At 28.8% G+C, this 16,973-nt stretch overlaps 1 protein-coding gene across 1 annotated transcript in view; it reads right to left on the reverse strand.

Annotated features, from left to right (window-relative positions):
* Window positions 1-16,973, reverse strand: part of Mat89Ba (nucleolar protein 6 Mat89Ba) — a 38,332-nt gene that overhangs the window by 6,018 nt on the left and 15,341 nt on the right. The window contains exons 7-20 of the mRNA XM_067273900.1: window positions 14,095-14,252; window positions 12,327-12,447; window positions 9,942-10,087; window positions 9,130-9,245; window positions 8,892-9,066; window positions 8,693-8,815; window positions 8,440-8,588; window positions 7,088-7,325; window positions 6,886-7,006; window positions 6,666-6,820; window positions 6,431-6,594; window positions 2,502-2,654; window positions 2,327-2,424; window positions 256-467 (exon numbers count right to left, since the gene is read on the reverse strand). Of these exons, the coding sequence (XP_067130001.1) occupies window positions 256-467; window positions 2,327-2,424; window positions 2,502-2,654; window positions 6,431-6,594; window positions 6,666-6,820; window positions 6,886-7,006; window positions 7,088-7,325; window positions 8,440-8,588; window positions 8,693-8,815; window positions 8,892-9,066; window positions 9,130-9,245; window positions 9,942-10,087; window positions 12,327-12,447; window positions 14,095-14,252 (2,129 nt within the window). The remainder of the gene's footprint in view (window positions 1-255; window positions 468-2,326; window positions 2,425-2,501; window positions 2,655-6,430; window positions 6,595-6,665; window positions 6,821-6,885; window positions 7,007-7,087; window positions 7,326-8,439; window positions 8,589-8,692; window positions 8,816-8,891; window positions 9,067-9,129; window positions 9,246-9,941; window positions 10,088-12,326; window positions 12,448-14,094; window positions 14,253-16,973) is intronic.

Raw genomic sequence — 16,973 nt, forward strand, 5'->3', positions numbered from 1 at the left:
GAAAACATGTAGTAATAGTTTGTGGTCTGAAGAATTGTCCATCTATAAAAATTTGGAACCCTAGTAATATGTTGATCAAAGATTTATTATATGCATAGAGATCCTTAAAGAATATTTAATTAAACATTATAATTTTTCATTAACAGATACTAATACATTTACCAGCTCAAATGCTTAAAGAGAATTATTTTTAGAATATGTATAAGATATTTTTTTTATATTGTTTGGAATTTTTTATTTGTGAAGTCTCCATACCTTAGTGTCACATGGTTCACAGTTAATAAAGTGGTCATGAAGTGTTTCATAAGCATTCTTTGATAATTTTATTAAATGGTGAAGGATAATTGCATTAGGAGATGGTTTAGTCCAGGTGATTCCATCTTTGTCGAATGGTGTAGCGATGACCATTGCAGGTAAAGTAGAACGATTAAGAGTAAACTTAGATTGAATTTCTGAACATTCTTCCCCTATGAAATTTCAAAAATAATAGTAAATATAATTATAAAAATATGCTAATACAGTAGAGCATCGGTCGGCAAATTTAAATTTCCGCTAGTGCTGTGGCGCTGGAATATTTGGCTATGTCTTGGGCTACTTCAATATTATTTTTCTTGGTGTGTGTGTTTTAGCTGGCAGCACTAGTGCGACCGTGAGAGGGTACTTAAGGACATGCCAGGATTTGATCAAATTTCAACGTGGGATAGGTTAATATATTTTTTCGTACATAATCGGTTATCCGAATGCCAGTCCCAAATTGTTTTAGATAATTGATGCTCTAGTGTATAATAAAGAGATTATTATTATTTTGTACCAAATGAGTTTATTTTAATATATGATACTCTGTTTATAACTATGAAAGATTTTTAACAACTTTTTATATTGAAAAAATTTATATTTCTAGTTATGTTGTTTGCTCTGTTCTTTTTTAAATCTTAGGACAATCTCATGCCAATCATGGAGTGATTTGTTAGTGAGGAAGAGGGTTCTCAATATACCGAAAGTTAATCATCTATGAAAATTTGTGAGGATCAATTCTGGATGGCAAAGCAGTTTTAACAACTGAAAGCTCTTTTTTGGTTAAAGGTTTCCTAAAACATTTGAATTTAGAGGTAATTATAATAGGTTCAAGAGATTCTCAAGATCATTTTGTACTCAAGTCTGTTCAAATGATTTTTGTTCTACTTAGCAATAAAGAGAAACAAATTTGAAGATTTTCCCCATAGATTACTATAGAAAGATTTCCATAGTTAGTAGATTATAAACAGAATAGCACTTATCTAGTTAAGTTTTAAAACATGAAATTCAGCAAATTCTAAAAATAGCTGCAAAAAGCTGTATTTAGAATTAATAATAACTTGAACCTCAAAATATATATTTTATTAATTCCTTATTTCACTAGGTTTAGATTTAAAAACATTATGAGTTATAAGTAATAGCCTAAAGCCATCTTCATGTTATTATGCATGCGATACTATTTTCCATCATAATCAAATATTTGATGATGATAACAATTTCATAGATTATACAGCAGATTCAAATTTGGTAACTAAACCTGAAGCAGGCTTCTTAAATAAGCTGGTTGCTGGAAAGTAGTATTGGTGTTTGTTTTCTGATTCATTCTACCTGTGATAATTGGTTATTGGTGTTTGTTTTCTGGTTCATTCTACCTGTGATAATTGGTTAGAGCAGATTTAACATGACAAATTACACCATACAAGATCCCCTGCTTTTATTATCTAATTCAGTTTCTATAGAACAGTTATCAGAGCTTCATTATGACAATGCACATTTCTCATAGGTTCAGTGTCATAAATTGAAGTTGTAAGAAATATAGTTTGAACTATATAATGTTCCATATTGAGAAGACCAACAAAAAGTAAAAGACTGACACAAATTTTCTGTTATGATTATTAAATGCTTTATTAAAAAGTGCAAGGAGTTATGGTTTATTTTATGCAGTACATCACCACTTTATATCTTATAAATAAGAAAAGAAACAGAACTAGACACCTTAACAGTGAATAAATGTATTTAAACAAACATCTTGGATTTATTTTATGGATTATCATTAGGTTACAAAACACATTAAATCATTTTACATAAATTTTTGTAACCATTTGGTTCAAATTCAGTATCGAGTTCTTTTTCCTTTCTAAATAACAAGCCATAAAATTCTCTTTAAAGATTTTCTTACACTGATTTAAAAATAATATATTTCAGCAGAAGAACAACTTATTTGTCATATAAATTAACAGTTAAAAAATATTCAGATTGTTTGCATTGAAAAACTTTTTGAGAATAAGACAAAAATTATATCTAAACTCACCCTTTAGTTCTTGATTAAAATTTACAATTAATGCTGAGGATTTCCAGTCATATGTATGAAGAAGATGAAGGAAACGTAAAAAAGCAACTTGAGGACAGCTGTTATAATAGTAAAATGATAAATAAAATATAGTTTAAAAGCATATATCTAAAAATTTTAAATGCTTATAACTTACTTTGGTGTAGAAAATGGAAATGGTGATAAATATATATAAGCCATTAATAATTCCACACAGGAATCTGATATAAAATCACTTAACAACTGAGAACATATCCAACGTTTTGCCAGCCGACAGGCAGAACCATAAATATTATTCTGTTGCTGCAAGCTGAAATTTATATAAGCAATATGAAAATTAATCTGTTTTAATTGAAAAGCGAGATTAGTAAGAGAGAGGATACAAAGTTCAGCATTTGTGTACACAATTTTTGTTTTGTATAAATACAGGGTGATCATAAAAGTAACTTGAACAACTAGTAGCAATTGTGAAAGTGTAGAAAGTGAGAAATCAATTGAAACTTTTGCAGGATAAGTACAGGGTGATGCGTTCTTTATACATGAAAATACGGGTAGAATACGTAACATGGTTACATTTAACATAACTATATATCAAAAGTTTTGAATACAAATACCAGATATTTGCATTGTCATGAGATTTTGTATGACAGAAAACTGCTTAAAGTGTTGGAAATGTGTGTGTAAAATGAGAAACAACAGAGATATTGGTGTTTTGTCAATGGGAAGTGAGTGAACTAATCAATACCCACAACAAAAATTTATTTATGGGTGAGGTGGTAGGGTACATTCCACTGCTTCTTCTTTTCCATGAAGCATGTAACCAAAGCAGAAAATGGGAGAATGCATGCTTTGATTTTGCTTAACAGATTTTATACCCTGCAGCTATCATTACAGTAAGCTTCAACTACGGTGCTGCTTCATCCACAAACCTGTATGAGTCTTGTGGATATTGGCTAGCTCGCTCCTTATTGTTCAAACACCGATTGTTTGAACAATAAGATTGTTTTTCATTTTACACACACTATTCCAACACTTTATGCTGTTTTCTGTCATACAAAATCTCATGAAATTACAAATTACGTCATAATTAGTTAACAGTAACTAGTTATAACTGAATGATTGCTACTGAGCAAGCATGAAAAGCTTGATCACTGAAGCTGAAAAAAACACTATGTATAGAACACACGTGACTGGCTTGAATCCATATGTTCCAGCCAAAGGCTGTTGGGAATATGCAGATGAGTAGATGTTGCAATGTGACTTGTTTTATTTATCGGTCTGGTTTTTTAAGACAACAATAGGACATGTAAGTACAGTAGAGCATCGATTATCCGACTCAATTAGGGACTGGTGTTGGTCGGATAACTGAAAAAACGGATAACCGAAAAGTATGAAAAAATACATTATTAGTATAGTATACTAGCAGGTAGGCCTGGCGTTGCTTAGGCAAAAGTAACGATAGCGAAGATTAAGATTATTACGTTATAGTCAACCTTACCCGTTTTCACAGAATGCAAGAATTGGGTCCCCCTGTTTCCAGACTAATTAGAGAATTTTTAGATGGGTCTAAAAATATGTTTGATTTCTCGCATAAACGAAAAAACTGCATCTGCGTCTTGCACGTCGCTTTCTCGTAACACTTCCATTGTTGACAGTTCCATTGTTACTTAACACTTCCCTTGTTGATGGAAGTGTTAAGTCTTAATCCTGTCCCTCTCCCCTGTGGGGAGGAATTTCGAAAAATCCCTTCTTAGTGTGCGTTCTCGTGACGTACCCTAACTGTGTACCAAATTTCAACTTTCAACTCCTAACCGTTTGGGCTCTGCACTGATTATTATTATTATTATTATCAACTTGTCTCGATTATATATATATAGATTAGTATATCCCATGTAATTGGTATATTAGTATATTGCTATTAACCTACTTTGTGTTGAATTTTCATCGATGTTAAGCCTAACAAAAATTTTTTAAAAGTAATAATCGTTGCTGTTGTATCGTTAAAAATTATTTCTTTATTTTGCACAAAATAAATACAGTACTGTACTGTATATTGAAAAATATAAAACAAAAAAATATATATTCTGGTTACATATTTTACATAAAGTAGACCTATACATTAGAAAAAGAAGTCCAAAATTTTCTTTTGCTTCACAACTGACACTTGTTTTTTTGCCCCTAAATCTCTCACTTGTTTTAAAAATTGCAATTGGATAGTGTCATTAAATAAAATTAAGCCTCATTTAAATACTGGCCTTCCTTTTGTGGTCGAGTCAGTGTTGCCAGCTAAAACATGCAAAAATTTAACAAAAATAATAATAAAGTAGCCAAGACATAGCCAAATGTTGTAGCGCCACATCACTAGTGGACATTTGAATTTGCCGACTAGGATGCGGTCGGTTAACCGATGTGACGGTTGATTGGGAGTCGAATAATCGATGCTCTACTGTATTGGAATTATCAGTTTTAATCAATACATCAAAATTGAATATGGCACATATTTGTATTTTGCTACATATAAACAATAACAGTATTCATAACTTTTATCATATGCAAACCAATGATCTATTTACAGTATACTTTAAAAGGAGAAGAATTTCAAAAGTCATAATGTGATTGTGCCTACTTAGGCATGCACCCCATACTTTGGAAGAAATTGACTTAGCTCTTATTCACTATAGAGGATGAGCATATACTAAAATTGACAGTCATCTTCTAAACAGTTTTCTGGGAGTCATTGTATAGAAAAGAGGAATTAGCAGAAATTTATTAGCTTTGAAGACAAGTAGGAGCGTTTAATAATATCAGTTAAAACAAGGTTGACATATAAAGCAGAATGAAAACTAAGGGCAAAACTTTGAAGGTTTCTGGAAAAATTGCAATGGAGATGAATATGTGCAGTGCATAAAAACGTTTCATAAAAAGACATGCTCAGTAAGTGCAGATAAAGGAAAGCTGTTGGATGAGTTTGAAATTACAATTTAATATAAACAAACAGCCTTCGTCACTTTTCAAATTGACTTTAAAAAACACAGTCTGTGCAGAAAATTAGTTTTAGAAATATAATTTGTAGACAAAAAAATTTGGTAAGTAATTACATTTTATCTTTAATGTTTATAGAATTCTAAAGCTTGTAACATTTTAAAATAGATAAACACACAATAAACTCAAAAAATACACTTACGTAAAACCAGATAACTGGAGTGATTAGTATTCGGGTCGCAAACGTTTTCGTAGCCTCTTCTAGGCTCTTCTTCAGGCTTAGTAGTAATAAATTCGAATATATTCCTTTTTGAAAGAAACGAGTTTTGAATTCCGTCACGTGAAAACGTTCCAACATATTTTTTAAACGAAACGATCGCCGTTCTGTGTAGCGCGCATGCGCTTCGAAGCGGCGAAGATGTTAATGTTTACAAATTATCTTCCAGTAGGAACTGCCACGCTGCTGAAAGGAACTGCCATGCTGTTGTAAACATTAACATCTTCGCCGCTTCGAAGCGCATGCGCGCTACACAGAACGGCGATCGTTTCGTTTAAAAAATATGTTGGAACGTTTTCACGTGACGGAATTCAAAACTCGTTTCTTTCAAAAAGGAATATATTCGAATTTATTACTACTAAGCCTGAAGAAGAGCCTAGAAGAGGCTACGAAAACGTTTGCGACCCGAATACTAATCACTCCGGTTATCTGGTTTTACGTAAGTGTATTTTTTGATTGAATCACCGGTGTGTAAGGAAGATTGAGTACACACAATAAACTATATCTCAGTTTTAATAGATAAACATCTAAAAATTGAATTATACTTTGGAACTAAATTAAACTAATTTTAATTCAGATTTTAGATTCTGAGTTTTTATTTAACTATATTATTTGATTATTGTATGTGATGAAAGTTTGTAAAATAAAATGAAAATATACTGGTATATATGGACTTTAAAAATATTTGTGTGTGTGAAAGTACTACTATTGTTTGTTGTTCTCTCCTGTGCTACATAAAATTATTATTACTACTGGTATAAATAATTTAGATTAAAGAAATACGAATGATTTCAAACTATTTCTTCAGAAAATATTTTAAAACTTACCCATAAATATAGCTAGAAAGCTTTGGCAGATGAACAATTTTCCTTTCTAATTTTTGTGACTCCTCGTTATTTTCGTATTTTATCATTCCTTGAGCATTTATTGTTTGTTTCAATAAATTAATTTCCTTATGACAAGCTATTGATAATCTGAACACATATCCATCCTACAAATATCAATAGTAATAATATAACCACATGACAATTATTTAATTTACGTATAAACAATTTTGAATACCTTTAAGACATCCACATATTCTGTAAAAGGAACAGATATTAACATAAACTGAGATTTTAACATTTCAGCTAATTTTATATAAAAGGCTGCTTTTGTACGTCTAATAGCATCAATGTCGTCGGGCCATTTTCCACTAGTTTCCATATGTAACAATACTAAAATATAAAGTCATTTAAAATTCTATTTATTTCAAATTGGTAAATTTTTATTTATTTTTTACCTTCCATAGGTTGAACCCATTGAGGAGCCATTGTTGCATTTTCTTTCAATATTAGACTGTTTCCTAAAGAGCCCACTATCCTATTATCAATGTGAGGTTGGTGTGGAATCGGTGGAAAGATCTAGAAAAAATAATGAATATAATTAATTATTTGCACTCAAAAAACAAAGTCAATATTTATTAAAAAAAGATATTTTGATACCTCACAATATCGGAGAGCAGCTGACATTCCCTGTACAGATGAAACTGTTAATGGAATATCTTTTAATTTTCTCAATTCTTTGCTTAATTCATTATATTTTAGAAGTAAATCTAGATTAATTTCTTCTCCAGTTCTGTATGGAATAGAATCTTCAAAAACAGGTGCACATCTATGCATGAGTACAGAATCTAACTGGTTGCTAAGATAATGTATAGATGTTTCATCTACATGCGCATGCCTAAAATAGAATTATTGTAAAAGTTTTTAATATCAAATTGTAATTATTACTTTTATAATTCTACCAATTTAACATTCCAAATCTGATCTGATTAAATTCTTCATTAAATACTGCAAAAATTTTGGCGTAATTACCAACATTTTTGTTAAAAGGATATTTAAGAAAGTGATCTGATTTTTCAAAAGATTATCTATTTTATTTTAATTTAAAAAGGATCAATTCCACATACTACTGTTGCTAGTTTTTCAACTCAAGTTAATAAGCTCAATCAAAATTCAGAAAATATAAACTTCATCTTCTGAAGTTAGTCGTATCCATACTTTTGGCAAACTAAGAACAATGCTTTAAGTCATATTTTGTTGTCATAATAATCAAATATTTCACATAATTTAATATATATCTGGAAATGAAACTTAAACCAGAGGTGCAGCAATATAATTGGGTAACTGGATAACATGCTAAAGTATTTTTTGACTTTCTCCTTTTTCCAGATGCATTTCAGGTTCAGCCAGGTGATGAAAAACTGGGTCCAATAACCCATGAAAAACTCTTGGGCTTCCTTGCCTGAATTCAATCCCAGGTCCCAGATTGATAAGCTGACACCATAACCACCTCAACCATCTGGCCATTGGAGTTGTTGGTGCGAGTTCTACTCCATATTGTTTTTTCTTCCAGAATTTTCTAACTATTTAATAAATCAAAAATTGATTTCTAATAATTTACACTTGTACAAGATGATAGTGCATCACCTACCTTTAGGTCAAATTTTGATTTTAATAGTCTAACAGCAAGATTTGGGTTTTGGTTTATATTATTAAACTGTCACTCAAACCATTTTTTTAGGTAAATTAAATTATATTACAGAGCTTATAACGCATGTGAGAACTGCATTAAAAAAATCAAAATTTGTATGAAAACCAATTATTTTACATAAAACTGGATGATGATTTTCCAGAATATGTAAAACATCAGCATTGTAATTAGGGTTGTTTATGGAATCTGCAATAATCGACAATGCTTTCATCAATTTGCAATTTATTATTTTCAGTTCAGGAAATCTAAATCATAGAATATTAATTAAAAAAATGGATATTAAAATAAATATAAAACATACATTTTTAATGTGTGAGCAATAATGTGATATAAAATTCTTTGTCTTTCAGAAAAAGATTTTCCAGGCCAGACTACAGCTTCACATATTACACCATCTTGAAATCGTCGCAATTCAGATTTTTCTCCCCAAAAGTCTCGAAATTCTTTAGCCTACATTATGAAAAAAGAATAAAATTATGATTCCAAAAATGAACATACTGTAGAAGTTCTCAATATTAATTCAAATTGTATTTTTAAATTTATAGTCAATATACCTCAGGAAGATCTGCACAAGGACCTCTTTCCACAGTTTTATTATAATTTTCAGGATTTAATAATATTCCAAAAGTCACAACATTAACATTGTTAGGGCTGGGAGGTGAAACTGTAACTTTCCACTAAACCAAAAATGAATCATCCAGTTATTATATTTTTAAAATTAAAACTATATTTGAAATATTTGAAAGTCTCTACCTCTTTAGGTTTCCATAAAATTTTATCCAATAAAGCAATTCTATTTTTACAACTTCTATTTATTAATTCTTCGAAATGTGGAATAACAGCAGCAATAGAATTTCCTCCATAATCAAGAATTTCATTTTGTAATTGAAGATGATTTATTGTCTTATTCAAATCATGTGTTTTAATGCTAAAAAAAAAGTATTTATTAAATTAAACATGTATTTAAAAACATATAATTTTATATACTTACTGTAAGATGTGATCAAATTTTTGATAAAAATCTATAGGCTTCATGAAGAGCGTATCAAAACTATCAGACATGCAACTATCTAATGCTGACAAACTTAACTTGGCTTCATGTTGAACCTGCATCAAGAAATCTCATTACACAAAATTTTCAATGCACCAAAATCCTTGTTTTAACACTGGTAGGAGTTTGATTTTAATGTACACAAATATTTTCAATTTAGTGATAGGTCTCTTTCAGATCTTAAACCTTTTGCTCAATTTTGGAATATGAAGGAGGCAGTTACAACATTTAAAAATTTTGGAATGATGGCAAAATTCAAATTTGTGTTCCATGTTCTTAATATAAATATTTATACATTTAGCTAAATTCATATAGATTTTATGCGTAACATATTTTTTCTTAATTACAGTAAAGCATATCCAAAACAGAAACCTGTCAAGCCAGGAAGAATCCTTCAGAATGGAGTGATTTTTTTGTGTTAAAAAAACTGTTCAAACTGGAAAAAATATTTGGTATCGTGCAATTCCAGTTTACACAGGTTTGACTGTAATGTAATCTATTTTGCTGGGTACTATTTGAACCATCATATTTAAATATCAATTTTAATTTATAAATATTTATACAAAGAACATGGAAAACATTTGAATTTCACCATCATTCCAAAATAGATCAAAAACATTTGTCTGCATTAAAATCAAACTCCTGCTGGTGGTAAAACAGTTTTTGGTGTTGATCAATTAATCTAGTTTTATAAGTATTTGGTGAAGACAAAATTTTGATTTTTGTTTTTACATCTAAATAAAATTTCTTACCCTTTTCAATATTTCCTTTGTCATCCAAGAACAAAAATTTAAATTTCCTGAGAAATCTAAGAATGTTACATGATACACTTCAGAGAAAACTTTTATATCTGTATTTTTCTCTAAAGAAATTCCTTTTTCCAACATATTATTGTCAGCTAAAAAATAAATTTTAAAAATTTAAGTATTTGTAATTTACAATTTTATTAAGTAAAATTAAAATTAAAAATTACTTCAATTAAGAAATTATCATAAATTTATTAAAGCTTCAAAAATCTCTTTTGAATGGAAAGTATAGATATATTTGGAAGAAAGCAACATTCCCTCATGAACATAACAAAATGAAAAATAGATGAGTAAAGTAAAAAGATAGAGGGAACCTTGACCATACTAAGCTGCACGGCTGCACACTGCTCAAATTGTTGCCATGCACGAGAATGTGTGCGCCATGCAGGCGAGCATGCACACTGATTTGAATTGTTGTTTACTGATTTCTAACTCTGTCTGCGACATGATTATTGCTACGTATATTTTGATTAAATACATTAAATCATTGACAAAAGATAATATTTTGTATGGAAGTGTTTTAAATGAATTTTAATCTTTACTTTATAATTAATTATTTTAATTTTTAAAGGAAAAAAATAAGATTGTCTATGTATCTGCTCAGCAAAAATTTTTTTGCTCAGATAAGTACATGTTCTGCTCAGCTACAAAAAAAATTAGAGGAAATGTTGAGTATGGTTATAACATGTTAACATTTATAAAGTTTTATATCTGTAGAAATGGCAGTCAGATGGCCACATACTATGATGCTAACCTAATGCCACAAGAAATCTAACACAAACCCAATCCAGATTCCAATAGTTCATCAAGGATAGTAGTGTCCAAACTAAGACCTCTGGGCAAAATTCAGCCCAGCAATATACTTGACATATCATTTATAAATGATAGAAACTGGTATATTTTTATTATATATGGAATATACAAAATATTTTTGGCTGAGTTATCTACAATTTCTACCCAATTTGGCTTGCTAATTGAAAGGTTTGGGCACTACCAGTATAGGATGTGAAATTGTTCTTTATCCCTCATTTCTGCTTACCAATCAACCCATTGCAGATACAAACCTACTTTAATATATTAATGCATCATATTAACTAATCAATCTATAAACCCATAAAAATATTTTAAAATTAAGAATTTTTAAATATGATGTGTTATAAAAATATTTACTTTAGTTGTTTGAGATATGAATTCATAACATGGTTTACATTTCCATAGGATAGCTATAGAATATTGTATTGTCCCTATCAGTCTTTAATATTTTCTGATATGGACTTCTATTAACACCATTACTCACTTAAAAGCTAAGAAAAATAATGTACAAGAACTCTCCATAGAAAAGCATTAGATTATAATTCTTTCCTTTATACGAAAAAATTACATCATCAATCCTCATTGTTTTGGCTATTAATAGCTCTACAATACATTTAAGCTGATGCAAAAAATTGTAGAAACAGTTAGGGAAAAGACAGTTACCATTATTTAAAAAACAACATCAAATTTCATTAAAATACACTGTTTACTGTATATTAAAATACCAATTTCTCAATGACAAAAATATGATACAATAATGGAGACATCTACCAAGTCAATTTTAACCAAAGAAATACAAAATGGTAGGGAGTAACTTCTAATAGGGACAATATAGTATTGTAGCTTATTTCAGAATACCAAGTTCTTAAAGGCTTAAACAGCCTAGCAACAATTTATCAAGTTTAATGTTAATTTGCAACCAATAGTCTATAGAATTATTAGTTTATATAAGAATTTAAGTGAAAAAAAAATTATAATTAACTGTCAGTGCATCATAGATTGAATAAATCTAAATTTAATCACTGTAAAAATATGTTAAGATATGTAAAATTTTGATTTTTGGAGTAGAAAAATAATTTATATTATATATATAAAATGTTCATCAGGACCAACAATTCAAGAAAGAGGGGATTTGAGATTTTACTGTAGTTAATAAAATTAAAAATAATATATTTAGATATTAATTATTTTCTTTAAAAGATATTGTGTATATCATTTACTGATTTTACCTGAATCTGTATTGAAAATTTTCTGACTTTAATGCATTGTCATACTTTATACAAAGATTATCTATCCACTATGCTTTACTGTATAATTAATTTCAATAAAGTCAACACATTATTGGGAAGTAAAAATCATCTGTATAAGCCAGAAACTTTATAAAATTGCAAATATAAACAATTTTTCTCAGATACATACCAAAATTTAGTGTGAATTTAACATAAACAGATTCTTAAACTGTTATTTAATTTTAATTCCTATTCTAAATTTATCTAAAATAAAACAAAATTTACTTACAAAGGTATAACAAGACATTTCGCACTAACTGGTAAGAACTGACTAACATATTAATTTTCTGATTTGTCAGCAGATAACAGACAAGCATCGTTATGATGAAGTTTGAAAATCCTCCATACCCCTAAAACAAAGATTTATTAATATGTTTTTAATATAAAATTATTTTTCTCTGTTATATTGTTTTAGTTTACAAATTATCCTTCATAATTTGCTGACAGAAAAAAAATATTGTTTTTATTATTGTTACAAACTAATTAAAATACAGAGAGACACTTTTTAAATAATAATCATTTATTGTTTTAAATGCAGTCATTTACAGTATATCTGAGTATTTTTGAACTTGAAGATCTATCATCACAAACTTTTTAAAAAATTATTTGAAGTTAATTAACATTAATGTTTATCAAATACTTTTGAATTTCTGTTCAAAAGTATAAGTGCACAATAGTACAGGGCCTAAAAATATTACGCAAAAGTAAAAATTTTAAATAGTAATAAATTATCATGTACAGTAATCCTCTACTAACTCAGACAAATTTTTATGAAAAGTATATAGTAATTTAAAATTTCTTGACAATAAAAAAAATTATAATTAAGTGTTTTCAAAATCTGAAATCTTTGCAATACTGTACACTTACAGTAATAATATAACTGTAATTGATTAGTTACTGAAGACTGTATATAGCTGTATACTTCATCATCATGAATTTTTTTGAGCTCATTACCTGTAATAATAAATTCAGCAGTATAAGCTACTAAAGCTCAGTAAAACTTCTGTATAGAGCTAATTGTAATAAATTACTGTATCCACTGCCTTGTTTTCTGTTTCATTGGAGAAAACACTCACTAACTTGGACAACCTTTACTCTTATTAGTTGGAATTAGTGGGGGTTTATTGTACATATCTTTTTAGCCTTTTATACACACAGTCTTTTCTTTAACTCAATATTTACTTTATGGTAGTGGTCTGTCATATGACCTGCCATATTATTAAGATGTCTCCAAGTGCTTTTATGTCTGTCATATTTTATTTAATTGAAACAAGTTTTGTTTAATTCTGTTATAGCACTTCCATATTTTATTAACTTAAGAGAAATAATTTGAGTCATTTAGCTCTTCAATCAAAGTAAAAAATGATGATAGTTTCATTTGCTAACAGATAAGTACTGTTCTTTGCAAAACATTATAAAATAAAAGCAATAGTATAAAAAATTGCCAAACAACCAGAATTTAGTTTACTACAAAAAACATATTCATATCATATATTTTTATGTAGTTAACTAATTACTTGTTGTTTGGCAATTTTTTTACATTGTAGCTTTCATTTATTAATGTTTTGCAAATAACACTACTTATTATCCTTTAGCAGTTTTAAATATGTTCAGATATAATGTGCAAGTTAATTCTGACTAAGGTAATTTTCCATAATTTTATATGACTGTTACTTAAAAAATCATCTATTAAAATAATTCACATTCAATAAAAATTCAACTGTTGTTTAACAACTGAATGCATGTAAAGACTAAAATGCGCATTCACGCAAGCTGTTCTTTGCTAGGATTGAATGATCAAAATGGATTTTTAATGCAAAGAAATTTTTAAACCGACAAATCAGTCAGAATGGTGATTTTGTATCATAGAAACGTAAATAAAGGTACATAGATTATGTTGAGTTGACATATACTTTCTTCTCAGTGCCATTATTTAGAAGTAAAATTAATGCAGTCAAAATTTTCAGTATAAATCTCATGTAAGTAAATTCTCTTACCTGGTTTATATTTCTTTGATGTAACCAAACCTTTAACAGTAAAATTCCATCTTTTAAATTCTGGTTATCTTTTAGTTTTTGAGATAAATATTGCATGATATCCACCATTAAAAGATCCATCAAAACACTAGAATTATAATGTGGTGTAGGAGTTTGTTCTGAAAGAAAGTATTTCTATAAATGAACATCAAGTGAAAAACTATTTGTTAGATAAAATACAATTAATAAAAATGATATTTAACAAAACTAAAGCATTCATATTCATTGAATTTTTAATTTTCATTAAAAATTAAAATAATATGTAGATATATTTCAGTGAAAAAAGTATGGTATTTAATATATTAATTAATTATTGCTTTATATCAAGTGCTTTAAAATTTTTATTTGACTTTTTTAATTAAATGCCAAAAGACATCTACTGTAGCTCTTAACATCATCAAATAGTGTACAAAACATTATTCCATATTAAAAGAATTGAATTAGATTGGAGTAATGGGATAAGGTAACACAATACATGGGTTATCTGCCAAAAAGGGGTGTGCCTCCTGGAAGGACTTTCTTTAGAAAATAAACACCTATTTAAATATTATACAGGTGAAGATAATCCAGAAAACTCCACGTGTATTGTGCAGTTTTATGCCAATCTGTTATCAGGTGTAAATCTGGGACAACTATCAGTGTTCAGCAGTGTTATCCACTTAACCACTAATGGGCTCCATATCAAAAGAAATTGGAAGAAATGCAATCATGGGAAAAAGTCTGAACCAATTGTTGCTATACACATTCAAATAAGTTGTAAAAATAATCAAACCTTAAAATTTACTTGAGAATGTTTAGCAGTCTTAAATACAAGTTCTAAGAAAATTATCTTAAAAAAAAAAAAGGATTTCTATTTTTATTCTAGGAAGAGTGTGAATATTTTTTCTTACAATTAAAATATATTAGATCAAAACAGATCTGTAAACAGAGGACTGAATTTTTTCTGATCGTGTTAAATCAAAACCACATAAATAAAGCTGTGTAAAACAGAATTGAGTGCATTTATTTTACAATAGGCTCACAATTACCATCAACCAGATCATGAGAGTGAGCTTAAGTGGTAGGTAGGTCAATCAGCAATGTAAACACACCTATTTTGGGTAAATAACTCAAGCAACATGGCAAATGCAAATGTTTTTAGTAATTTGTATTTATCATTTTGATAAAAAATGTAAACAGCTTAATTCTGTAATGAACTCCCAAAATCTTGGAACAAATTACAAGAAAATAATATTGTATTATTAGGTTTGCATTATACAACAGAAGTTTGTTAATCCAGCATTCAATAATCCACATCAGGTTATCTGGCATCTTTTACTATCTAATAATCTGAAATTGACCAATAATTCAGTATATTATTCTGCAAATCAAAATTAGCTTGGGCATGTGGTGTGCTAAAGGTCCGGTAGTCTAGTTTGTAAGTTATTGTGGTGAACAAACATTGCTTTGTTAGTGTGATTGTGTTCGGTAATATGTGCAACTGATATATTTTCTTTCTTATAGGTCAATGTAAAGACAGGACATCTAAAAACAAGTTTCACTTACTCTGAGCACTTACAAAAGCTACACATAGGTTTTACGAATTGTATATGTGTAATATATTTTTGGTAAATTAACATTATATGTAAAGTAAATGTTTTGAATCATATGCCTCTGTGTCCTTATCTTATAGTATAGTATTTAAAATGTCTACTCAGACTTATTTTATTAACAGGTCATATTATACTGACATCTTTGTTTGGCAAAAGTTAAGAAAGCTTATCAGAAAAAACAAACAATTTATTATTTTCTGATAAGCTTTCTTAACTTTTGCTGAACAAAGACGTCAGTATAATATGACCTGTTAATAAAATGAGCCTGAGTAGACATTTTAAATACTATAAAATATTATATTGTACATGAATCATTGTAAATGTTAATTTCATGCAATAACATGTTCATTAATAATTTGTAAATTTTTCAAAATTGGCACAGTATAGTCATGCACTGTATCATCTTCAGACTGATTGTGTGTGTGTGTATAAACAATCTGAAGCATACTGCAGCTTGCAGTGGTACAAAATGTACAGCAATGTGTGAAACATTCAGATCGTTTATAACTTATCACTAAAAATATCTGGCATAATTCTGTTCCCTTGGGTGCTGGATTAATGAACTACTACTGTTACATTTTCATTATATGATAAATGCTTGAAAATTTATTAATAGTATGAGATGAGAGTTCATTATATTACTAAATATTTCCATTTGTAATTTAATAATAAAATTGCTTTCTTCAAAGAAAAATTTTGTTTATTGCCAAACATTTACAGACAACTTCACTTTAAATATATTTCACTAAAATTTAAATATACTGTAAACATTCCAGTTTGTGTTTATGTTCAAATTCCAGTGAAGCAGACTGAAGTGATGTGAAAATGTTGCTAATAAAATTTTGCCTGAATCTAAGCAATTTTATTATTAAATTATAAGAAAAACAACATGTTTCAGGTTGATTAATTGATTAGTTAACATGAAGCACCAATATATTTAACCTACATGATCAGTCACAATTACATCCAGGGCAAGCCCGACCTGTAATATGATCAGCCAGCTTGAGAGAGATGGCAAATAATGTCCTAATCAATGTTAGCAATAATAAATTATGAAGTCTGGTTAGATCAGGGGTCGCCAAAGTGGTCGATATAACATTATAAGGGGGTCGATTATCAAGCTTAGGCTAAGGATAAAAAGGAGCTAAGGATCAAGCTTATCTGTCTCACTGATTGTCAGTTACAAAAATTATTTACAAATATACAATAAATGAAAAACAAATGCAAAATTAAAAGAAATGTATTAAA

This window comes from Centruroides vittatus, unplaced genomic scaffold (genome assembly GCF_030686945.1).
Source record: "Centruroides vittatus isolate TY-2023 unplaced genomic scaffold, ASM3068694v2 contig_5, whole genome shotgun sequence".
In the NCBI taxonomy this organism is placed as follows: Eukaryota; Metazoa; Arthropoda; class Arachnida; order Scorpiones; family Buthidae; genus Centruroides; species Centruroides vittatus.